This window comes from Penicillium samsonianum, assembly GCF_028829775.1.
Source record: "Penicillium samsonianum strain IBT 33392 chromosome Unknown utg000007l_segment0_segment0, whole genome shotgun sequence".
Taxonomy (NCBI): domain Eukaryota; kingdom Fungi; phylum Ascomycota; class Eurotiomycetes; order Eurotiales; family Aspergillaceae; genus Penicillium; species Penicillium samsonianum.
In genome coordinates, this window is record NW_026643265.1 from 468110 (window position 1) to 492159 (window position 24050).

General features: G+C 47.2%; 10 protein-coding genes across 10 annotated transcripts; 6 read left to right on the plus strand and 4 right to left on the minus strand.

Annotated features, from left to right (window-relative positions):
• Positions 1 to 897: 897 nt before the first annotated feature.
• N7471_010997 (uncharacterized protein) lies at positions 898 to 1734 on the plus strand (the record flags this gene model as incomplete). Its single annotated transcript, XM_057283716.1, has 1 exon — positions 898 to 1734. The coding sequence occupies one exon, from the start codon at positions 898 to 900 to the stop codon at positions 1732 to 1734; it is 837 nt and encodes a 278-aa protein (XP_057129982.1).
• Positions 1735 to 1804: 70 nt separating this feature from the next.
• On the minus strand, positions 1805 to 6320 carry mirB (uncharacterized protein; the record flags this gene model as incomplete). Its single annotated transcript, XM_057283717.1, has 6 exons — positions 1805 to 2736; positions 2792 to 3137; positions 3203 to 3473; positions 3547 to 3777; positions 5380 to 6099; positions 6169 to 6320. The coding sequence occupies 6 exons, from the start codon at positions 6318 to 6320 to the stop codon at positions 1805 to 1807; spliced, it is 2652 nt and encodes an 883-aa protein (XP_057129983.1).
• Positions 6321 to 7487: 1167 nt separating this feature from the next.
• On the plus strand, positions 7488 to 9170 carry N7471_010999 (uncharacterized protein; the record flags this gene model as incomplete). The annotated part of the gene is made up of 5 exons (XM_057283718.1): positions 7488 to 7813; positions 7895 to 7996; positions 8066 to 8354; positions 8414 to 8452; positions 8559 to 9170. 5 exons carry the CDS (start codon positions 7488 to 7490, stop codon positions 9168 to 9170), a joined length of 1368 nt encoding a protein of 455 aa, XP_057129984.1.
• An 854-nt stretch (positions 9171 to 10024) lies between these two features.
• Positions 10025 to 11034, plus strand: N7471_011000 (uncharacterized protein; the record flags this gene model as incomplete). Its single annotated transcript, XM_057283719.1, has 3 exons — positions 10025 to 10244; positions 10318 to 10575; positions 10634 to 11034. The coding sequence occupies 3 exons, from the start codon at positions 10025 to 10027 to the stop codon at positions 11032 to 11034; spliced, it is 879 nt and encodes a 292-aa protein (XP_057129985.1).
• An 802-nt stretch (positions 11035 to 11836) lies between these two features.
• N7471_011001 (phosphoketolase family protein) lies at positions 11837 to 14269 on the plus strand (the record flags this gene model as incomplete). Its single annotated transcript, XM_057283720.1, has 1 exon — positions 11837 to 14269. One exon carries the CDS (start codon positions 11837 to 11839, stop codon positions 14267 to 14269), a length of 2433 nt encoding a protein of 810 aa, XP_057129986.1.
• A 580-nt stretch (positions 14270 to 14849) lies between these two features.
• On the plus strand, positions 14850 to 15533 carry N7471_011002 (class I SAM-dependent methyltransferase; the record flags this gene model as incomplete). Its single annotated transcript, XM_057283721.1, has 1 exon — positions 14850 to 15533. The coding sequence occupies one exon, from the start codon at positions 14850 to 14852 to the stop codon at positions 15531 to 15533; it is 684 nt and encodes a 227-aa protein (XP_057129987.1).
• Positions 15534 to 15903: 370 nt separating this feature from the next.
• On the minus strand, positions 15904 to 16203 carry N7471_011003 (uncharacterized protein; the record flags this gene model as incomplete). The annotated part of the gene is made up of 1 exon (XM_057283722.1): positions 15904 to 16203. The coding sequence occupies one exon, from the start codon at positions 16201 to 16203 to the stop codon at positions 15904 to 15906; it is 300 nt and encodes a 99-aa protein (XP_057129988.1).
• A 629-nt stretch (positions 16204 to 16832) lies between these two features.
• On the plus strand, positions 16833 to 17663 carry N7471_011004 (uncharacterized protein; the record flags this gene model as incomplete). Its single annotated transcript, XM_057283723.1, has 1 exon — positions 16833 to 17663. One exon carries the CDS (start codon positions 16833 to 16835, stop codon positions 17661 to 17663), a length of 831 nt encoding a protein of 276 aa, XP_057129989.1.
• Positions 17664 to 18966: 1303 nt separating this feature from the next.
• N7471_011005 (putative RSC complex subunit Sfh1) lies at positions 18967 to 20904 on the minus strand (the record flags this gene model as incomplete). The annotated part of the gene is made up of 4 exons (XM_057283724.1): positions 18967 to 19071; positions 19125 to 19209; positions 19267 to 20454; positions 20558 to 20904. 4 exons carry the CDS (start codon positions 20902 to 20904, stop codon positions 18967 to 18969), a joined length of 1725 nt encoding a protein of 574 aa, XP_057129990.1.
• An 817-nt stretch (positions 20905 to 21721) lies between these two features.
• On the minus strand, positions 21722 to 23620 carry N7471_011006 (putative general stress response protein Whi2; the record flags this gene model as incomplete). Its single annotated transcript, XM_057283725.1, has 7 exons — positions 21722 to 21742; positions 21798 to 22062; positions 22114 to 22463; positions 22517 to 22655; positions 22711 to 22747; positions 22803 to 23507; positions 23614 to 23620. 7 exons carry the CDS (start codon positions 23618 to 23620, stop codon positions 21722 to 21724), a joined length of 1524 nt encoding a protein of 507 aa, XP_057129991.1.
• Between the last annotated feature and the right edge of the window lie 430 nt (positions 23621 to 24050).

A 24050-nucleotide genomic window follows, 5' to 3' on the forward strand; every position in this document is an offset into this window, starting at 1 on the left:
GCCGTCCTGTCCGCCATCATATAAAGCTGTCAAATTTGCAGAGTAGGTGATCCCCTTGCATTTATCGACATTCTCCGTGCTCCATTTCACACATTGTGAAATGCAGGACTTCAAGGTATATTCAGTGAAGCTCCTCAAGTCTCCGACTCTTCCGTTGCCATATGCTGTTTCAATACCACCGGGCCAATCAACAGCACATAGTAATGTAAAGATCGATCCATCAGAGCCAGAGACTGTGGTGAGATTTTGACCAGGGCATGGTCTTGATGGATCTACCAGGGACCGAAGAAAGGAGGGAGAGAGTTTATTCTTATGGGAAGCAAGCTGCCCGACTATCTCTCTATGAAGGATCCCCGGGGCACTTCAATGTCAGCCTACGGGCATCCAATACAACACATGGATTTAAAGCTATATCTGAAGTGCCTGATGTGACGGCCGCTGATGATGTTTCGGAGACCATGGTCACCGTGGAAGTCTCTGAGTGGGAGGATGTTGTTGTTGGTGTTGTTGGTATTGTTGTTGTTCTTGTGGCTGTTGTGGTTGTTACAAGTGTTTTGAATTGTTTGTATGTTTTGCATCATTTGAGTGAGTTGCATATCACTCAGCCCTGGTGGCTTTGTTTATTTCCCTTGTCCATCTTATGTTCTGTATTTAGAAAGTCAAGAGGCTGAGCAACGTCCAAATCTCCTAACCCTTCACTGGTTTTATACTTTATCTTCTCAACCTAACTATACCCCAAACCATATTTACCTGCTTGATGTGTATCTGGGTCTACCTATAGGACTTAGCGTGGTCAAAACTCGCCGATGAGCGGTGATCTGAGCTTGTTGAAACGAGACACTGTGAGTACTAATACCTTATGTTACCTGGCGTATTTACTAAGAAATATAGGGAATGATGTCGACTGCCAACAATCCATCTGCCCCCCCTGCCTCCCATATCAAAATCATCGAGGTTCATGAGTATCTTCCTCCAGGAATTTCAAGAATAATCGATCGTGGTGGCGAGCACTTTATTGGTGTCATTGACGAGTCGACTGTCTTAAAATACCCTTCCGCTCCAAGCAATCGTGAAAGCTTTCGAGTAGAGGCTCAACTTCTCGAAACACTTGGAAGTCATCCTAGAGTGGTCGCCTTCAAAGGGCTGACTGAGCATGGTCTCGCTCTACAATATGCCCCAAATGGTAATCTATACAACTACATGACCTCGGACCCAACCCTTTCACTCGACAAAAGGATTTATTGGTGCAAACAAGCTGCGGAAGCAGTCAGCTATATCCATAGCAAACGTGTCATTCATTGTGATATCAGTCCTCGGAATTTCCTTCTTGATGAGAGCTTTGATCTCGTGCTTACAGACTTTCAAGGAATGTTGAAGTCGGTTGATGGCAAAACGCTATTAGATGGGCTGTCTCGTGAGTGCTCGAAGTCGTTTCGACCTCGGATTCACGGGGACTATGAGGATGTGTATACTGATATTTTTGCACTTGGTTCTGCGATCTATTTCATTATGACCGGGCACGAAATCTTTCCGGATCTGAACAGCTTCGAGGACGACGAGGAAATCCTAGACCGGTTTAAACAGGGGAAGTTTCCAACCGATGAGCAAGAACATATTTGTTATTATATCACAGACAAATGCTGGAAACAGCATTATCAGTCCGCTGGAGATGTTGTTTTGGATATTATTAAAATACAGGAAGGAATTGGGAAGGCGCATCAGGATCCAGCATAGAGTTGGTTCCCGTCAATGACATCAGTTGAGTAAACAATTGTTTACTCGTCTCTGGAACGATTGTTTCCCATTAGAACACGTTACCCTTTGTCTGTGTCATATTCTTGACGTTCAGGTTTTTCATCATGCCAACCCAGATGAAGCCCAAAACCATGAATGCGGTACCAGCTGCAAGCATCCTTGGTTGGGCATAGCCGTAGGCTTCCACAATGGCGTCTCGCTCAGGGCTTCCAACTGGATAACTGAGCTGCTGGGGAAGACTTGAGTAAATGAGAGACAAATTGGGCATGGCTGATTCTGGCAGGGTTTCCGCAAGTTTTTTCAAGAACGTGTTTGTCCAAATAGCTCCACAGATTGCACTGCCAATAGATCCACCGATACTTCCCATCACGAAAAGCAAGGCAAGTACTGCGGCAACGTGTTGGTGATCGACCGAAGCAAGGACGGCAAGCTGCACACACAGAATGAAAACGCTGCCGGCGGCGGAGAAAAAGACCTCACACATGACAATGTATCCAATGTATCCACCAGGTTGACGGAAGTAAATCATTAGACCGAGTCCAAAGATGTAGAGCGGTACACAGACCCAGAGAATCCACTTATAGCGACCCGTCACTCGGATGAGCCAGCCAGCGAAGAACAAGAAGACAAACGCCACGACACTGAAAGTGTTTCCAACGTACCCAGCTGTGGCCACGTCCAAATTATATACCACTTGCAAAAATGACGGGAGATAGACGGCATAACAATAGTAAGATATCTGATATGTCATATCTAGGAGACATGCGCCTAGAACGGTCCTATCGGTGAGGAACTTATAGTTCAGGAATGGCACTGGGGCCAGGTAAGTCTCATAGAAACCAAACGAGATGAGTAGGACCAGCCCAACCACAATCATGGCAATGATATAGCCGGTTTGCCAACCATGGGGTGCCATACTGGCCAGAGTGAATGGCAGAAGGAATACCACCATGCCGCTAGCGAATAGGAAAACACCCATTACTATTTATCGAGAAAAGAATTAGCACTATCGCAAAACCCCGATATGGTGACTCACAATCAAACTCTTTAATAAACCACCAAATTGTTTCGAAGTTAAAATTCCAGGCCTTTCTTTCCCTGACGAGGATCCCTTCCCTCTCGGCTCTGCGTAAGTTATAGGCCAGCATGAAATATATCGGCAAAGCGAAAGCGGGCAAGATAATTGCCCAAACTCCGTAGCCCCATCTCCAATTGACATTAGCGAGAAATCCTTCAGCGGCCTTAGATCCAGCAAACGCTGAGATTATTGCCGGAGATGACGTAAAAGCAAATGCCAACCCTCGATTTCTCAAGTTTGTCACATCGGTTGCGAGAACATTCCAACTGTAGGCGAGACCTCCGAATCCGACCGAGTAGAATACCTGCAGTTAATAGAGGTGTTAGATACTTGTAGGAATGAAGGCGTGGCAGTTAGGTCCCATCTTACCTGTCCAGCGCAGTAGGTAGCTAGGTTATGGGATGCAGCCAACATGACTATTCCCAAGATACAGAACCCAGTCATTAGAAGAATACCTTCCGCACGACCCCAAAGGTCCAGAGCTTTAGCCATAGGAATATACACTGCGCCTGTCATTGAAGATGCCACGATACCGATGACGGTCAAAAGCGAATGACCCGCGAAAGAGCTTGTCGCATAGGCGCTTAGGCTGTAGACGACGGAAGTCTTGAGATTGTTCACCAGTGTGAGAAGCCAGATACTGTTGTAAAAGGGCGACGTGAGCTAGCTGATCTGCTAGGACCAAATAACGCAACGAGGGCAGGGACACATACAATATCAGAACCATGAGCATGGATCCCTTTCCCCAGGCCAGAGTAACAGCCTCAATCTTCTGAACACCAGCTTGGGCATCTTCAGCAGGCCTGGCTTCCTCCTTGCCAGTCAAGTCATCGATGGGAGCATGTCCAGCTTCCTTGTCGTCGGCTCTCACCTGCAGGGTAATTGGGTCATCAACTGAGGTAACCTCAGTCTCTGCAGACTTGTTGCCAACTATCCGATGGAATCTGCTTATTATCGCCATCTTTTCTTCGCAGTCAAAGAAATCACACGTTGGATGCGGGACAACTGATTCAAAACGAGAGAGGAGCTAGACATTAAATATCACATGTTGAGTCAGACGCTCTAACGTATTTACGTTATAACGTAAGAAATACAGATTAAAAATGAGAGAAAATTGGACCATCAATTGCCGACGACGGAATACCCAAAAGGGTTGTCCCCCCACAACGAAAGGTTTAGCAAACAAAACATAATTACGCCTAGGCGTTTGATGCTAGAACGAAGTATCGATATTAGTATGTACTCACTGACCCACCAATAAAACCCATACTTTGTATCCTTCCTTCCAGGATGGTTTGCTTTTCTTCCCATTCAGTCGGTGCGGGCAGAAAAAACATGATATTGGGGGTTGTTTGGTGCCATTACACCGATTTATTTTGCCGTGTCTCAAAACTCGAGATATGGCCAAAGCGCTGGTCTTGCATTTGCCAAGTGGCTCTAAGACAAAATGGATCAAGTTACCTTGGCCTCAAGCCTAAATACCAAATCCTCCGAGCTGGGCATCAGATAAGTGACATAGCGGGTGGCGCGGGCGTCACCATAGGAACATTCTGTGCCTTAACGAGATACTGCACATGAGATATCCTAAATTTAGCCTGTTCCAAAGAATATTCTGAGGCTTTAGTAAATTGAAAGCGTGATGAATGTCACCATTTTTCCGTGAAGCCAAATAGACGAGCCTCAGTTCGGTCGAGGGGAAAATTAGCCCTAAAAAGTCCGATGTCGGAATTGACAATATCAAACCTTGGACTAGGTATCAGTGAGAGTGCACAGACAATTTTGAATACAGCTGAGAATAGCCAGGCTGAAGATTGCTACTGGCTACATATGTTGTAATATGTATGGTCAGGCCGCACCTGTCGAAGTTGGGGATAGCATTCGACGCGGAATGAACTGAAGGTTAGCTAAACAACATTGCTCGTGCAAAATTTGCAATCATGATTCACTCAAAACCCATGTGGAATTAAGTTTTCTAGCTTAATAAATGAAATGCCGGCTACCTACTAGTTACATCGTCCTACGTATCTATGTAGGTATTGACCGTACCGTATCAGTATGGAGATCAGATTAGATCCGGTGAGCGGTAATCTCCGGGGCTAGCCTCTTTGGGTATTTTAAATTGAGGCCGGGGGCTGCTCACCCGGGCATACCTATTTGTGCAGTCACGCACGACAGCTAGGTCTCAAAGGAGTTCATCATATTTAAGTCAAAAGCCTGTTAAATTTGACAATCAACTGCTGTCCTATATATCTGCAGAAGTAGACATGGAAAGAACATCAACAAAAAGTCAGGCTTTCAATCCACGAGCTTACTGGGGTGAATTCTGGACCCGGAGCCAAGCCGAGCCCAGCCCGAACGCTTCCGTATTCTCGTGGATAGACCATGGCCCCCAAATCCCTAGATGGAAACCCCTTTTACTTTGCCCCAAGTGATAAACGGTAATAATCTGGAGAACATATTCCCGCCGATGTGTGCACTTCGTTTTATCAATCACCATTTCATCTGTGCATAGGTTTCATTTTCGATTCATGAAATTTCTCTATGACTGATGCAAAGGCCAATCTTCAAAGAACATCGTCAAACTCCGATTTGCCGAGCACAGCATCACACTTGTGTGCTCTTCCCCATCGAACTCATTCGCCAGGACAGTATGCAAGTGTTTGCAACCTCGCAGCATCCCGCAGAGATCGAGAGCATTGTCAGCCATTCTAAAATCTGAGGCCATTCTCTTTCTTGATTCATATTTTTCAAGAGGTTCATTATCCCACTGGTGAGGATTTTGCTCGACTGAGCCCCAGAAGACCATGAGCGAAGGCAATTTCTCTTCGAAAGGCTCTTTTTTCAGAAAGGCCTTCGCCTCCTGCAAAATGAATTCACTATTCCACCATATCGATGGACTGCTGGCCATATAACAATCAAATGACCTGGGGCGTGTAAATAACGCATGTAGTGCAAGCAATCCCCCATACGAATGGCCGTAGAGAGCTTCTCTAGAGATGGAGACCTGTGGAAATCGGGCCTTGACCGCGGGTCGCACTGAACTTTGAATGAAGTCAAGAAATACATCGGCGCCTCCATGTCCAGAGATTGGACTTTCTGTTGGCGGAGATAAATCAAGGGTGCGTCGTCGCATATCATAAAGCTCTCTGTTCAATGGGTATCCGATGGCTACGATGATGCCCCCACCAGCGAAATGCGACGCAGGTGCGCGACGCCAGGCGGCCTCGGTTGCAGTCAAGAATAGAGCATTCCCATCGACAATATATCTAATAACAGTTGGTAAACGCGCAATTTTCTTCTTCTCCAAGCCTGGGAAATCGTCAGTGAGCACTTACAATATGGGAAATGACCCGCGAGCAGAAGTGCTGTCACTGTGCCAATGTAGCGGCCAAGACACTTGAATCAGATACCTTTCACCCTGCTCGCTATTCAGGTAGAACTGCTCGGAATTGGGGAGCGGGACTGCGGTCGGCTTGGGTTGGCCCATCTTGATGCTCCAGTGAAACAGCCCTGACTAGCCTTCAGACTCGGAGATTCAAATATTTGGCGAAAAGAAGCTTGTGTATTATATGAAAATATTAGGAAGACGGGAAACCTCGAGTTAGAGTTGTTTTCGGCCCCGGTTTCGGAGATTGGAGACGCGGGTTTTAATATGTGGGTATTTATATGTACAGAGTAGTGTACGATGTGGTATTGTGACTATGTCATAGAGAAATTCGAGTTGATTGAAACATTTCTAATTCACAGGACGTCTTTTTTTCGCACATCTAACACATCTGTTAACGTGGGAATCAGTTACTGCATACTTGGTTACTGCATACTCAGTCGCTAGAGGCGCGACCTAGGTTCAACAACCTACCAACTCCACGATAAAAACTACGTGATAAAAACTACGTAATAAAGAGGACTAGATAATAGCTGAGACATCTGGGTAAAGATAGTGAGTTGTGTAAAAATAAACAGGGCAAGAGTCAGATCTTCTTTTGTTTTCCTCCACGGCTCTGCAACTTGTACGCTTTCTCGCCTTGAGACGTGTATCTCATCGCGTCACAATCTATTTTTGGCTCTCATTCTCATAGCTAATGGGGTCTGAGGGAGATGGAGTTAGCCGATGTCTTTCCATGGCTTCAAAGTGACCCAAGTGAAGGCTCTGAAATTTTGGGGTTGAATCCACCAATCTTTGTTTGACAAAGCCCTTCCTTTAACATCAGGTATAGCGGAGGGGGATTGCCCAGACAGAGCCCAAACAAGCAGCACAAATCCTGTTAAACATGAACGGAATAAGCCAAAAGCATATTGGAGGAATCGTCAAAGTTAGATCCACTGATTGTAAAAACACACCGAATTAGGCGTTTCAAAAGCAACGTTGAATGAACAGCATGAAAAAAAGAGTGTTGACCTTCCAAAACCATGCTCTGCCATCTTTGTTGTATCTTGTCTACGACCTGAAGCTCAAGCTTTCTTTGAAATAGCATAGTCGAGCCCTCCTTCCCGTGCGATGGGTTCGGCCTGCACAAAATGCTTGGAATACAAATACATATTTACCATCTGGATTCTGTCCTTCACATTCAACACTTATACGTGCTCAATATTTGATTTGCTAATTACATAGAGCAAGCACCACCTTGGTCGCAATTATCTTCTCTGTTTCAAGATGCCTCCAAGGGCTATTTTCCCTCGGGCCGCAAAACCTGCCGGTAAAGCTGCACCCAAGAAGCCCGATGGAAAACGCAAGAAAGGTGGCTTGAATGGAGATGCAGAGGCACCTCCTCCAAAGAAAAAGACAAAAAAGGAAATCCCGCAAGTCCTGGACGAGGAACTCCTTGCAGCCGATCTCAACATTGATTATTCGAAAAAAGGGAAGAAGCTGAGGCCACAAATGCCCAAGAAACAGCAATGGGGAAAGGTAAAAGGTGTCATCACAGAGCGGGAAAATGCACCTAAAGGCTGGAACCCAGAGGAGCCTGATCTGATGCCCGAGTGAGTTCTACCCGCTCTGGCTAATTTAACACTGGATTCACTGTTCATTTTTATACTTGGTAATTAACCTTTGCTATACAGTGACTTCGAATCCCAAATCGAAAGGTGTCTTGAGCGGATCGAAGAGAATATTATGCCTCATGTGTATCAACATAAAATGAACGAATTCATGGCAAAGCAGGCGTAACGCGAGTGAGTCATCTTATAACACCAAATTCCCTAATAAAGACTAATTTGCTCCCTTCTAACCAGTGCACTGATGGGTACAGAGCCAGGTTTAAGTTGGCCCGTTGTACAACGCCTAGATGATCTCAAATTTACGTTGAATTGGCTCGTGACGGGAAACGACGAATACAAAATGGTCGATACGGTAAAAGCCATCATAGCACACTATCGATCATGCGAATTAGATTGGAATCCGGACTTTGTCACCTACTGGCATGCTGGAGTTCAGCTCTGCCTGCCGAGACCTTTCTACTGGGATGAATATCGCTACATTCACGACAAATGTGAGGGACATGTAGGGTTTTGGGTCGAAGGTGTCAGTCTTGTCAAAAGCCCTTAATTGCATCAATAAACATACTAAAACCGAATATTCAGGTTCTCGGGCATGCGCCTGGCATCAGCAAGACTTCGATGGTATGCCAGCCGGATCCGCGTGCGAATTCCACAATGGTTGCCATTCCCCTCTCAATTGCCCTATCGGCCACTCTTTTTGAGGGTTATTTCTGATAATCCTCTTTAGGTAAGACTTAGCCTTCGGATCCCGCAGGATCCACCGGTTGCAGTAAAAAAAGGAGACGATGGAAAAAACAGAAAAGATGGAAAAGATGAGAAAGATGAAAAACCACCACCCAGGCCACCGAGCTTTGAATTCCCGTTTATGGATGACACTGGCTCTACACATATGAGCATGTTTGAAGACGACATCAACCTTCTTCGGAATATGGGTGCAAACGATGGACACATATACCCCTTGCCCCGGTGCCTGGGTGTTGGAGTTCTTTATGTCGCAGATGGGAGGCGGGTCACCTCGCTATTTAGAGAATTAGAAGTCAACATGTGGAGTACAGATGAATCGGCTTGGATGTCCCCTTACTGGCAGGCGATACCGGCCTCTATTCAGAGTGGTCAAGCAACGAGGGTTGGCGCTGACCGTTTGAGTGGGTCATGGCTGCGACACAGATTTTACACTGGAACTTGTCCTGATCAGTCCATGCGTCTTTGGGTTTTTAATTATAACCCCGGGATACCACAGGGTCAGAGGACTCTTCCTACCGCAACCTCGGCACAATTGACGGCATCCTTCAGAATTGGAAGGCTTCATCCGGTTACAGACTTTCAAAGTTTGTTCTAATTTGCTGAAAGATTCGTGGTTCTGCCTTTCCTTATACATTTCAAATTTGTCTTCTGCTGTTAGATTTTTCGGTTCATTTCTTGGTCTTCGACCGACTTTATCTTCTTTGAACTCTTCTTGTGTTGCGGTATTTGCATTTTAGGTTTGTTTTTGACTATTACATTTTAGCATATACTACATTTAATATGTCACTTCGGCATTGCGTAATGCAGGCTTTTAATCTAATATCATGAACATAACATGGTAGATTACTCGAGTCTAATGGGTATTTAGCCATGTCCATGGGGCGAATCTAAAATATTCTAAACGCAAATCTCGGCAATGACTCCGAGTATGTAGCGATAGATGCCAGTAGATGCCATGCAATATCTATCTCTATCTCTATTAAATGTACCATTCAATACCTCCTCGTAGTCTGAGGTTGGAGAAGAGATACCGGAAGTGAGATGTATTCGCTCTACGAACAGAGACCAGACGCAAAAAGGTAAAACGGAGGAAATAGCAGAATATAGCCCACTACGTAGTACCTAACACATATGTATTGCTCTCTAGAATTCTAGATTCTCTACATACTCGGGCTCATATCTCCCGCCGAAAAGGTTAACCAAAGACAACCTCCAACAGTGAGGATGGGTTTCGGTACCCTACGAGTAGGAGCTGGACCCTTTTATTCCATTAAAGGCTGAGTGCAGACCCAGACCCTCTTTTGATAGGTTGTATATAATGTCATAATCAATACAGAAGTCTTAGAGTCAACGGTTCTGCGGGGTTAACATTTATTTGCCTCGGTTATCTCTGGCATCGTCAAACCACCATCGCAAGTCCTCATTCATCCAAGCCAAAAAGTGCACAATATGTCATCATTTGTGACTACCGTTGAACCGAAGCCGATCGTTTCTGCCCTAAACACAGAAACAAGTGACAACGGTGAAGTAAACAGGCTGCATCGCATTCCTAGGCCCATCAGCAAAGAAGAAGAGCGACAATGGCTTCTCGAGCAGATGGCGGGCGCTTTTCGCATATTCGCCAAACTGGGATTCTCAGATGGTAGCAGTGGCCATATCAGTCTCCGAGGTATGCTAACTTTTTAGATCCCTCGTACTCCGACAATCTCGTTTGTTCGTTTAGATGTTCTAACACTCCAAAGACCCCGTCGAACCCCGCACATTCTGGATCAATCCATATGGAGTACACTTCGCCCTTCTAAAGGTCTCTGATATGGTACGGGTAGACGAACAAGGAAATAGGGTCGCTGGAGCAAATAAGCCGGTCAATACAGCTGGGTTCATTATTCATTCAGCAATCCACCAGAGGCGACCCGATATCCATGCGGCGTGTCATATGCACAGTCCCTTCGGAAGAGCTTGGAGCACTTTTGGCAGGGGAATTGACATGCTGAATCAAGGTAAAACCAGCGCATGATCAAAACCCACATTCCTGCTGACCATGTTTTAAACTTTAAGATTCTTGCATGTTCTACGACGATCTTTCGGTATATCCAGCTTTTGGGGGCGTTGTTTTCGCACAGGAAGAGGGTCAACGTATTGCTGATTATCTTGGCCCCAAAAACAAAAGTTTGATAATGCAGAATCATGGTTTACTTACTGCTGGGGGAACAGTTGCAGAAGCGGCAGCCTTTTTTATTGCATTAGAGAGGGCATGTCAGACTCAGATCCTGGTGGAATCTTCGACAGCACCTGGGTCGATTGGTGCAAGCGAAGGAGTCTTGAAGAAGACATTGGTGGATGATGAAGTTGCACTCTACACCAAGAAAGGAACAGGTACTCCTGAGGTCATGTATATGCAATTCGAACCCGAGTACCAATTGGTTTTGAAGGAGACAGGTGGAGAGTTTTTGAATTGAAGGAGGGCGCTGGAGAAATTATGCTGCATACTTTGTGTGATTGTGACGTTCTTGGCTGGGCTTATTTTTGTTCTCAATGTTTTAGGGAGGATGTAGTGCCCTAGAACTAGATATAATCTTTGGGGACCTACAATTTGTATACCTACATTGCCTATCCACTCTCGGTATTGATTGACCATTTTATACTCCTCAAAGGGATACTGTCACGTGAGCGGATTGTGGGGTAAGGATCTCAGGCCCTTCTAGATTAGTATATTCTTCGTAGCCTCGGAGGAAGAATATTCCGCAAGGGAGTTTCCCCGGTCATATATATAACAGTCCAAGCATGTCACTCAATGACACTTACATTCTACTACATACATTTGCTTCCTCCACTCGCTTACAACATAACTACGTAACCTCACAGGGCTGGCGTCCATGACTAACGGTCTATCTTATGTATGGACAATAATAAATATTAACCATGGTGACAATTTACACATGCGCTCATGATTCATGCTTATCTATGCGCACATTGCGCACATAGCACCGCACAAGCCTGGCGGTACGCTTATTATTAACAAATTGCACGTCATTGACTTGTCAGACAATAAGGCTGTTAGTGATAATCATTCTCACGTTTATTAACACAGATCTCTGGTGTCTTCCTTGACATGAAATCATTACCTTTCTTCATCGCGAATTGATCATATCTTAAAATCTACAACTCTTATATCTTTGTCGGATCCCCGAAGTCACCACATCAAGGGATTGGCTTCCCTATATATCGTGCAACATCTCCGCTCCAGCAGGGATACACAACATGGCATCAAAGTCGGGCGAAAAGAGCATTTCCGCCTATGGAGAGGCTCGTTCAACGGTGGAAGGGAAGCCTCTGGATGCCGAGACAATCCGCAAGATGAATGCGTGGTTTCGTGCCAGCATGTACCTATGTTTGGGCATGCTTTATCTTCGCGACAACCCACTCCTCACAGAACCTCTCAAGCTAGAGCATCTCAAAGCTCGACTCTTGGGTCATTGGGGTTCTGATGCCGGACAATCTTTTACCTGGATGCACATGAACCGACTCATCAAGAAGTATGACCTCGATGTTCTTTTCGTTTCCGGCCCCGGACATGGCGCCCCTGGAATCATATCACAATCTTACCTTGAGGGTGTCTACTCGGAAGTCTACCCGGATAAAGGCAAGGATACAAAGGGCATGAAGAAGTTCTTCAAACAATTCTCTTTTCCTGGTGGGATTGGAAGCCACGCGACCCCCGAGACACCTGGCAGTATCCACGAGGGAGGCGAGCTGGGATATTCACTCTCGCATGCGTTTGGCTCGGTCTTTGACAACCCCAATCTCATTACTTTGACCATGGTTGGAGACGGCGAGTCCGAGACCGGCCCACTTGCAACCAGCTGGCACAGCACGAAGTTCCTGAACCCGATCAACGACGGAGCAGTCCTGCCTGTTCTCCACCTCAATGGATACAAGATCAACAACCCGACGGTGCTTGCACGAATCAGCCACGACGAACTTTCATCTTTGCTCGTTGGCTATGGATGGAAACCATACTTTGTGGAGGGAAGTGACTTCGACAGCATGCATCAAGCCATGGCGGTTACACTCGAGCAATGTGTCACAGAGATCAAGGAGCATCAGAAGAAAGCCCGAAAGTCAAAGACCCCGTTCCGACCCCGCTGGCCAATGATCGTTTTGCGCACACCCAAGGGATGGTCGGCTCCCCGGGAGATTGATGGCCATCTTCTCGAGGGATTTTGGCGCGCGCACCAAATTCCTATCACTGATGTCCGCACCAACCCCTCTCATCTTAAGGTGTTGGAAACATGGATGAAGGCCTACAAACCAGAAGAGCTCTTCGACAAGAATGGCACATTGATTCAGGAACTGAAAGAACTCGCGCCAACGGGTAACTCGCGAATAAGTGCCAACCCCGTTGGTAATGGAGGTCTTCTACGCAGTCCGCTCGATATTCCTGATTTCCGAGAGTATGGGTTCAAGGATATTGATCCTGGGTTGACAATCAAGGGAGGCATGGCCAACATGGCGATTTTCCTTCGTGATATAGTGGCTCAGAACATGCATAACTTCCGGCTCTTTGGGCCCGATGAGACTGAGTCTAACAAGCTTTCTGAGGTGTACAAAGCAGGAAAGAAAGTCTGGATGGGGGATTACTTCGAAGAAGATAAAGACGGAGGAAATCTGTCCCCCGATGGCCGCGTGATGGAGATCCTCAGTGAACATACCTGTGAAGGGTGGCTGGAAGGCTACCTTCTTTCTGGGCGGCACGGACTGCTCAACAGCTATGAGCCTTTCATCCACGTCATTGATTCTATGGTGAACCAACATTGCAAGTGGATCGAGAAGTGCCTTGAAGTAGAGTGGAGAGCCCGAATCTCGTCTCTTAACATCCTCCTCACCGCCACTGTCTGGAGACAAGACCACAATGGCTTCACTCACCAGGACCCTGGATTCCTCGATGTGGTGGCTAACAAGAGCCCCGAGGTGGTTCGCATCTATCTCCCGCCCGACGGCAACACCCTCCTATCCGTGATGGACCACTGTCTCCGCAGTGTCAACTACGTGAACGTGATCGTTGCTGATAAACAAGAGCACATTCAGTTCCTGGACATGGATGCAGCCGTCGCGCACTGTACCAAGGGTCTCGGAATCTGGGACTGGGCGAGCAACGACCAAGGCGCAGAGCCCGATATCGTGATCGCGTCCTGCGGTGATGTTTCAACACACGAGGCCCTAGCCGCGACCGCACTACTACGTGAACATCTCCCACAGCTCAAAGTCCGTTTTGTTAATGTGGTGGATCTATTCCGACTGATTTCCGCCATCCACCATCCCCACGGAATGCCAGATAGGAGATGGAAGTCCATTTTCACCACCGACAAGCCCATAATATTCAATTTCCACTCCTACCCCTGGCTCATCCACCGACTCACGTACAAGCGACCTGGTCAACATAACCTGCATGTGAGAGGGTACAAAGAGAAGGGCAACATTGACACACCGTTCGAACTGGCTATGCGCAATGAGACCGATCGATACAGTCTCGCTATGACTGCCATTGATTTGGTTCAATCTCTTGGGAACACGGCAGCTGGCGTGAGAGAGAAGCTGTTCAATGAACAGCTTGCGGGCAAGTCTGAGGCTTTCAATAATGGGATTGATCCTGAACATATTCGGAACTGGAAATGGCCTTTCTCGAAAGAGTAGGGTTTCTTTTTCGGTGTTGGGGATATTCATCAAAGGTTAACTATACCTACCTAGGTAGAAAATTCCATTTCACAAATCAAGCCTTTTTCCGCCTTGTTCTACTCCCTAGCAACCTAGAAAATATCTATAAAAACAGACATCTGAAAAGACTAACGGAGAAGAATCTGAGAAGACCACCAAAAAAGACTACTAAAAAAGACTACTAAAAAAGACTACTAAAAAAGACTACTAAAAAAGACTAGACAAGGCCGCATAAGCGGCTGACTATTCGTGTTAGTACAGATAAAAGTGACCCTCCTAGGTAGTACTCCGTAATACATTTTAAATTGCCCAGGTGAACTCGAATCAGAAGAGAATATCCCCAACATTGAATTACCCCAATTACCCCGGTCTCGTAACTACACTAATCCTCATCGGGTTACCATCCATGGATAAAAACAACCAGTCGTATTCCAGATGAATCACCAAATGAGTCATTGTTAATTGGAACTCTTCAAATAGCTGAGAATATCCCTTGATGGTTTCTCTTTCTACCCCGGATTCACCATTCAGCACACTGTAAATTGACTACTCTGCCATAATGTCCGAGGCCATCAATAACCATCAAATCAAGGCCGATATAAAGAAAGCCTATGATGATATTGCTGAAGTCTACCTGGACTGGACAAAACCTTCTCATGAAATACGCCTTTCCTATCTCGATCGCATGCTTCGATCCTTTGACTCTGCAAAGGAAAACCGCCAGATCAGCATCCTTGAGCTAGGATGCGGCGCTGGGGTACCGTGCACTCAACTGTTGGCATCGCGTGAATACATCAGCGTCACTGCAAATGATATATCCGACACTCAAATTGCCTTGGCAAAAGAGCGCCTTCCTGAGTCCGTGAACCTGATATCAGGGGATATGATGGAATTGGAATTCAGCCAGGAGCATTTCGATGCCGTGATGGCCATGTATTCCATTTTTCATCTGCCACGCAATGAACAAACTACGATCCTTCGTCGCATTTTTGATTGGTTGAAACCTGGGGGACGGCTTCTCGCGAATTTCCCCGAGACTGGATTTGAGAGCTCTTCTGATCAAGCTTGGTTGGGTGGCACAAAAGGGGCAATGCATTGGAGTGGCTGGGGTAGAAACGAAACGAGAAGACTTCTCACGGAGATTGGCTTTGAGATTGAGATTGACGAGGTTGCTGTGGATTGTGAAGAAGAAAATGGAGTTTCGCGGAGCGTTCCGTTCAACTGGATCTTAGCTAAGAAATGAGCAATGTGAAATACAGTAGAATCTTCATAAACTGGCATTTTGCTCTTAATCCCTCTGTAAAGCTGTTCGTTTACAGTAGACCTCCCTTCAACCCCCCACACGCTCCTCCACGCGATCTGCATTCGAAGGATCAAAGACGTGTTAAAACTTACCAGAACCTTAGTCCATAAGTGTACCACACTCAAGGCACAAAACCCTGTCTCTGGTTTTGGATTTTGGCAAGACAGCCTTGACCTATGGGCTCGCGATGGTGATTGTTGAGCATGTCCGCACGAGCAAAGGACACCAGACAACCCTCGCAGACCCAATCCTTTTCGCCCGAATGGATCTTCTTATGTCGATTGCAATCGTTCTTTCTGGAAAAGCACTTCTAGCAGATATCACACGAAAACGGACGATCCGCCTTGTGTGTCAACAGGTGAGACTTGAGATTAAAGAGCCTTTTGAAGTCCTTTGCACAATGTGGACACATCAAGTCTTGCTTCTGTTGAGTCTTCAGACGTTTCATGGGTCGGACCTCTGGCTCGGAGTCTGAGCTTGGTGGCTCTTTTGTGTGAGCTGGAACATCAGGTGTGGCTTGCACAGCTTGTGCATTCTGCACTTCAAGGTGCTTGATCGGCGCACGGGAAGGTTTATGCACCAATGAAAGAGACAGCTCGGTTATAAACATTCTGATACGCTGTTCCAACACGGGCTTAGGTTGACGCTAGGGTGGAGAGATTATGGCTCAGTTACTACACAGCTACACTAAGATGCCAAACCCATATTGCGGACAGAGTTGTATTCTCTGACGCTGGTTGCTTATCTCCGCGTTGTTCCACTTCCACTTCTGCATTGGGCTTAGGGCTTCGCCCAGGTGAAGACCAAATCTGAAGGGGAAGTTTATAAAACCATTGAAAGTGACAACTCAGTTATGATATCGATTAAGCTCAAAATATTAAGCTTGTAAATCCGTGGCGGCCCTAGTTACTATTACTCCTGGGTGCGATGAGGCTGGCCTATCTGCCACATAAGATGACTTGATGATACTTAACTTTAGAAGCAGATGGCATGAGCTGTCACCTAGCCTAGATGTAAAGGATAACTGTTTATACCTGAGCATCTTAATAAACATGCAGGCAAGATAATTTGTTGGGACCTTAGGCCACCATACACCTTGTGTTTATATTGCAACAATGTAGGTCGTTTAAACGTGCACCGCTGACCGCTGACTGGTGACTGTGGGGATGGATGCCCAACCAAGATAAAATTCCGAAATTATCTAATATCTCCTATATCACAAAAATACAGACAGGAAGTATGGAATTCCCTAAACCTCACATCCATCCTCCCCAAGCCCCCCACGCCCACACCCACACGGTTATCCTATTACATGGTCGCGGCAGTGATGGCCCCGAGTTCGCCGATGAGCTTTTCTCATCTTCAACCTCGAAAGGCAAAAACCTGCCCTCCTGTCTACCCTCCTATCGCTGGGTCTTTCCAACCTCACGCGACCGGTGGAGCACTACATTCGAAGAGGAGATGTGCACCTGGTTTGACGCCTACTCTTTAGGCAATATCCAGGAACGACAGGAATTACAGAAAGATGGAATAAGAGAGTCAGTCTTACACATTTTCGATATTCTCGAGAAGGAAGCTCGACTGCTAGATGGGCGACTTTCCCACATCTATCTTGGAGGTATGAGCCAGGGCATGGCAACTGCCTTGTGGGCGTTCTTGTCTGCAACTGCGACGGGCCGAATCCAAGGACCACTAGGTGGTCTTCTAGGCTTTTGTGGTTGGCTGCCATTCGCACAGCAGCTAGAGCAGTTGCTATCCGAGCCATCCCTTAGTCCTGGCAGCTCTCAGGCACAGAGTCTAATAACTGGGTTCTTCTTTGATGAGATTGCGGGGGAGATTTCGCGCTCTGATCAGTTTGTCGACAGTTCTATTTTATCTACACCTGTTTTTCTAAGCCATGGATCAGACGATCCATGGGTATCTGTGGACCTTGGACGGCAGGCATGCCAAGTTCTACGCAGGATTATGGTACACGTCGACTGGCAGGAGTTCACTGGCGCAGAGGGTGACGGTCACTGGGTTAAGGAACCTGAGGGCTTTGACCATATCCTCAAGTTCCTTCAAGGTTGATTTGTCTAGACAGGCTGCCAGCGGGCCATTTTGCGGGGGGTATTCGATGGCTATGCCTACATAGGTATGTAGGGAAGGCGCTTAATTACAGCCAAATGAAAAGGCCTTGACGAAGTTTGGGTCATGAAAGGATAACCTTGTCGAGTACAAGGGGCCAAAGAAGACAGAATGGGTGACCTTCATTCCAGAATATCCAATAAATGGAAGTGAAGGAGGTGCCTACCTCCACATGATCAGTTGTCTGTGGTGCCATCAAGTCGCGAGACAAAGGACAAAATAGGAAAGAAGGGAAACTTTTCATTCCGGGAAGATGCGTATGTTGGGAGTATAAACCCCCCCCCCTTCTCTCAATCCCCCTTCTTCCTCTTATCTAGAGCTCTTCTTCCCCTCCGAGTGACGCGGCTGGTGCCTAACAACTTGCAGAGAAATCAACATCAGCATGTTGAGGTTCATGGAGGTCTGCACCCACATCAAACTTTCATAAACTCAAGACTGAGCATTTAGGATGTGATACCTATCATCCCAAGTGTACTCAATGTCCTTTATACATATTGATATTAAGGTTCTTACAGTATTGGTACAATTCACTAAGCAACAAGGCAAATTTCATCTCTCTACATCCTGCAGGCCTGTAAGCTCTGTCTCATATCTTTATTCACTAGCTTGAGTATCATTTCGGCTCGATACAGATGGCCAAGGGGGATTTGGTGCCATTTGATCCAGTTGTATGTTGTAGTCCACAGGGGAGTGGTGTATAGGGTCTTGGGACTTTGAACTGGAATTGGACAAGGTAGACTATTCAGGCATCACATCCGGGCCGTTGGATCTGATCTGCCAAAGAAATGCACAAAGGGTATGTCTTAGGAATAGCAGCGGGGGATGGCTGCGGCGAAGCAACTAGAATTGCATGGGACAAGAATGAATATCCAAGATCGATTGTACCTGAAAGTGGAATAAATGTATCATTGTCTAGTCTCATTGAATGTCTACTCTGGTTCCTGGTAGCTCTTTGCCTTCTAGTCGTCCGCGCAAAGAACATACATCGATGGCAACAAAGACATTGGTTGAGAGAAAGATAATGATTCACATAACGCCCCTAGATTTTTCGGATAGAAATTGAAAGCAGATGCCTGCAACAGAACAGAAGGCGATACGCCGTGGCGCCGAGAAGGGAAATAAGAAAGGTGCAACAATAGCGGATTAGATGGTTGAGAAGGACACGGAGAAATAGATGGCGTGAAGTAGGTCATTGAAGCTTAAGATAGTACATTAAGGTGATGTAAGGAAAGATGGCGTTAATAATTTAGCCATATCGGCCGACGGGAACGTCGTGACGATGAAGATCCTTGGACCATTCTGGTGCAACCTTATCACGCTCGTAGAGCAGGCCACAGTTATGGCAGAGTGTCTAGAGAGGATGGTGGTTAGATACTGCTTGCAATACATTCTGGGAGCACTTACCCGTGGGCCATCTGGACCATCGCGCACAGCCCAAACTGCTGTGCCCCACACCGCACAGTTCTTGCATCTCCAGCTTTGGCGTTCCCTATAGGCAGAAATCATTAGTGAATATTCCAGCGAGATGTATCTAGCAGCCACATACCAGTCGGAAAGTGTGCCACCACCGCCACCATATCCAGCCCCTGATCCGGTATCAGGAGTTCCTCGGCCACCAGGAGTGCCACTTCTGCCTGTAGGGCTCAAGCTGCGGAATCGGCGCTTGCGCTTGTTCCTTTCTCCGCGTCCGAGCGGAGTCTCACTATCTACCTCAAAGTAATTGCCACTGTTCTGCCTTGAGATCTCAGGTGTGATGCCCGTGGTTGAAGAGAACCTGGCTGTTTCCCGGCGCAGACGTCGGATCTGACGCTCACGGTCACCTTCTCTCCGTTCAATTTCTTCCTTGGACAATGTCTCAACTTGAGGCTGCCACTCATCACAGATTGTTTCAGGGTCGTAACGCCAGCCGGCCTCCACGCCATTTGCTGCCAAATTTTCAATCTCATTGCCGTAGCCGTTGATGCCGCTGACAAGAGCACCGCTCTCGCAGACTTCCTTTTTGAACTTCAGGACTGCTTCGTAAATGGCATGCGCAATCGCACTGACCCACTCACCACCGAGGCTGAGATCTGCGCAAGTGATGCGCGCAAACTCTTCGGCCATGCCAGGTGGGTGTAGTAGAGACCACTCGAATTTGTCTGTGTACAGCTTGTTTTGCAGGTTGATGTTGAGGGTGATCAAGCACCGATATGCGTCATCTGGGTTCAAAAGGCTGTCATTTACCAGCGCTTCCTTGGTCACTGTCACAGTGGTCGTCACATTGGGCCGGCTATCAGGTGTCGTAACGTTGGCAGCAGCTGGTGTCGTTGGCGTGTCTGTTGGCGGTTCAGTCCGTGGCGTAATACTGGGCACCGTGCCTGCATCTGTGCTCTGGAAGAGTGGGTGGAGAGCGACACCAGCGTATTCCTCCAGCTGCTGTCGAATCTGGTTGCTGATGGTCATGGTCGTGGCTTGAGGATTTGGGAGATCAAGATCGCGAACGAATCCAATAGCAAATTCTTCAGGCGTTGAGAGTGATTCGTGGAGGTTCCATAAAAAGGTATCCTTAATGCGGAACGGGGGTAATGGTTCAGGTCTGCGATACGCAGGAAGAGTCTGGTTGATGCTAGGGTCCACGGCTGTGCGTGGGAAAGGGAATGGTTCGAGGGGTTGATGGGCGGGGACTTCGACGTCAATTCGGATTGGAACGAGTGTCAAGGGGAGTTGCGCTTGAATCTGCAGTTGATCGGCACACCTAGAATCACCGCGCTGTATGTTAGCCAGATTTAAGGATAGACGGGGAAGACAGAGGCCACTGTCGTTAATGGCCACATCAGTCCTGGCAATAGGGAACATACGCTGGTCGCAACATTCGCTTGATCATCCACTCGCGAAAGAGGCCTTGCACCTCCACTGGCGCATGCACTTCTTTGCCCAGCTTATCTGAGTAGGGAACCAACTTGTCGGTAGCGGATTCTTCGCGCCGAAGGCTCCTCAGTCCCGTCGGCCGGCGGGGCCCATCGTTCTCATCAAAATCCTCGTCATCAAAGCCATCTTCTGCGTAATTGATGGCTGTAGTTCCACGCTTTGTGGTGCGCGGAGTCGGGCCGGTCTGGGTTGGAGGATTGACAGGTGTGAGCAACGCGTTTCCATACTGGCGCATGCGCGGAGGGTAGGAACTGATATAGCCTCGGAGAGGGGACATGTTGGCGATTCAATTGCACAATAACATGCCCCTTCGAGGGTATGGGCTGGAGAAAAGAGAGCTTGCGATTGTTTTGATCGGCTCGATGTTCGAAGGGCTGATCACTGCAGTGAGGCACAATTGAGAATGGTCCAAGCGCGAGAAAGTTAACAACGAGTAGTTGTATGATGCCACAGCATAAAGTAAATGTGTGACAAAAATAAAGATCGCGTCAAAGGCATCCAGATAGGATCCAGCTGGAGAGATTGGCTTGAGATCGATATTCTGCGCGACTTTGCCCAATTCGACGCTAGTCCCATTCCAGGGAGGGGATCATGTGATTCATGCCTCAGGCCATAAAGCCTAGAAACCATTGTAGTAAAACAACAGGGGCATCAGTAGGCGTATCAATGAAAATCATCAATAAGATCATTAAATCGTCAATACGTCTAGGCACGAGCCTTTGCCCATTGTTCGAGCCATGGCTACGTGGTGGACTGGACTCATTGTCATATGAATGCAAGACAGAAAACCAAAACAATCAAACAGAATGCGAGGGAAAGGCTACAATTGCCAACTAGATTTGCACCATATATTCAATCTTCACAGCCAAACTAACTGATATTCAAGAAAGAATTTACTAATCAGACTAGAAAATGAATACACCGAAAGGAATGAGTACGCCGGCGCTGCTGTCGGTAAGATGGAAAAACTTGAATATTTGTTGCAGACATATTTAAATGCAACTCTAGAAAAAAATAACAGTCGAAACTTCGAGGCACAAGGCCGGGGGAATGATAATCGCACATGCAAGGGAAAGAAGAAGGGGGAAAAAAAATCAACGGAGCCCAATAACACTCTGCGATGGGGTTAGCTATCATGAGTTTTGAGTCAACTGGGGATGGGGGTCTTACCATCTCCAAAGTCCACACACGCCGGATCCAGACCTTTACTGGCCCCTCGACACCCTCGACGTCGTCAAGCTCGATACCCTCCCACCAGCAGCGGCGGGCAGGCTTGCGCCAAAACAGGAGAAGCTTCTGGGCCATGCCCACAGAATTGTTGTTTGACAGGTCTCCGCGGATATCAGTGCGGAGTTTGGCCAGTGCAAGGCTGCAGATTACTGCCTTGTTAGGCTCCGGGGCACGGTGGCCCCACTGGTCAGCACGATCAAAACCTCTGCATTGTATATTAGCGTGGCCCATAATTGAAACCCCAGGTTCTACTCACCCGGCTGTCAGCATTTCAATAAGATGCTGTTCAGTTGATCCAATTTCCTCGCTCTTGCGCAGTCCAGAAAATATGCCGTCCTGTCTCAACAGCGATCTACCGGCCGCCCGCTTGACTTCAAGCATTTCATCGTGTCCAATGTCGGCGCGAGGGGGGATCACATAGAAGTCAAGGTCCTCTCGGAGGACAATGATACCAGCACGGTCCTGCAGCATGTCACGGGCTGAGCCCTGCATTGGGTCTGACAATTCCATGTCTGGTGAGTTTGAGCCGGAAGGCAGAGATGAGGGGATGGTTTGGGCAACAGTTCGGAAGAAATCCAGCATGTACTGAAGTGAGACCGGGTCATACTGGATAATAGCTGTCAGAAAGACACTGATACTCAAGATAGGGATTTGCGTACGTCAACCGGGAATACATCCCCGTCATGAAAACCATTTGTAGAATGTCCATCCGGCAGGAGGCCATTGGGGAAGAGAGAGAGCAGAACGAATTCAGGCAAAGTCAACAGCTCATCTCGCGAAAGGGTAAACCGCGTACCACTATCAACTCGTTAGACTATGCATAATTGAGATATGAATCAATGTGTGACCCTACCGAAGATCAAGACCGACGTGTTCATCTCCGCCGATATCTATTATAACATGTTAGCGCAAAGCATACCAAGCGGCCTTGGTTACCAAACATACCACCAAGAGTGTTGATTGGCGGGCCCCCGGTCTGCTGGACCTGGGTTATGATACTGGAGGCACCTCCTGCAGCAGCCATCACGTAGGTGAATGACTCAAGTGGACTATAGCCTTCTGTGTATGGTGGTGGTGGTTCACCGTCGTCAGAAGAGCCCTCGTTTTTTGGTTCAGTGAAAGATGCTTTTGTGTCAGCAACAACTGCCGAAGATGGGGCCGGCTCGAGCGACTCCTCGACAGGTGCTGGAGGCGCTAAGGCTGGAGGACAAGCGGGTCCAGGTTCAGTAACTTTATATGGGTGATTGGTGTCTGACAGTGACGAGAAGATAAGAGACGAAAATGGCGGAGGATATGCGGGTGAGGAACTTGACGCTGGTGCTGGGGAATGCGGTGGAGGTGCAGTGTAATAATCGTCGTCCTCCTCTAGGGAGTCCGTTGGATGGGGCGGGCACGCCGTGGTTGATGGGTCCGACGGCGGCGTTTCTCGCGACACCGTGGTTTCTATTATTGCCTGGATCACGTCAGACAGGCTGATATGCGCAAGCAAGATGATCAAAATCCGACCTAGTCTAGCAATGCGACTGATCTGGGTCGAGTCTCGTCCAAGTCGCTGTGTTCGAGAGTCTTGGCAGTTTTCCAATTCAATGACTTTCAGCACCGGTATGAAAGAATGTTTCCAAAATGAGGAAAACAGATATATGCTTTCGTCTGCTAGATTCGCAGTGATTGAGTGTTGGAGAAAGAGAGGCAGCGCTTAGAGGTTGGGGAAGACGGGTAGATCAACTTGGGACGGCGGTAAGTCCGAGCGCCTCACTAGCCATCGAAACCTTGGCACGTGCCGTGTCCTCTGTCTTTCTGCTTTAGTTTGGAATTAATTTGGAATTAATTTGGTCTTTCTATTTCTAGATCGAATATTATTGTGGGATGATAATAGACGTGCTTAGCGAAGTTATAGTAACCTGAAGTATGCCCATAGGCTTTGACCTAGCCGGTCCCCCGCAGAAACCGCCTACTATTGATCTATCATTTCATATCATGATTCCAAGGTTGTGACCCTATTTTGATTTCCATTTTCAACTTCAAAAGGATTCAAGAGCTTAATTGCAGGTATAGAAACTACTTTCCTTTCTAATTTTCTTGGGATACACGATACCAAACTCAAATATCCTTTTCATAATTGTGTACTGCCTTGGAATATACATCCCGCCACATATGTATTTTGGTATAAAATAGGGGTAAGCACAATGACAA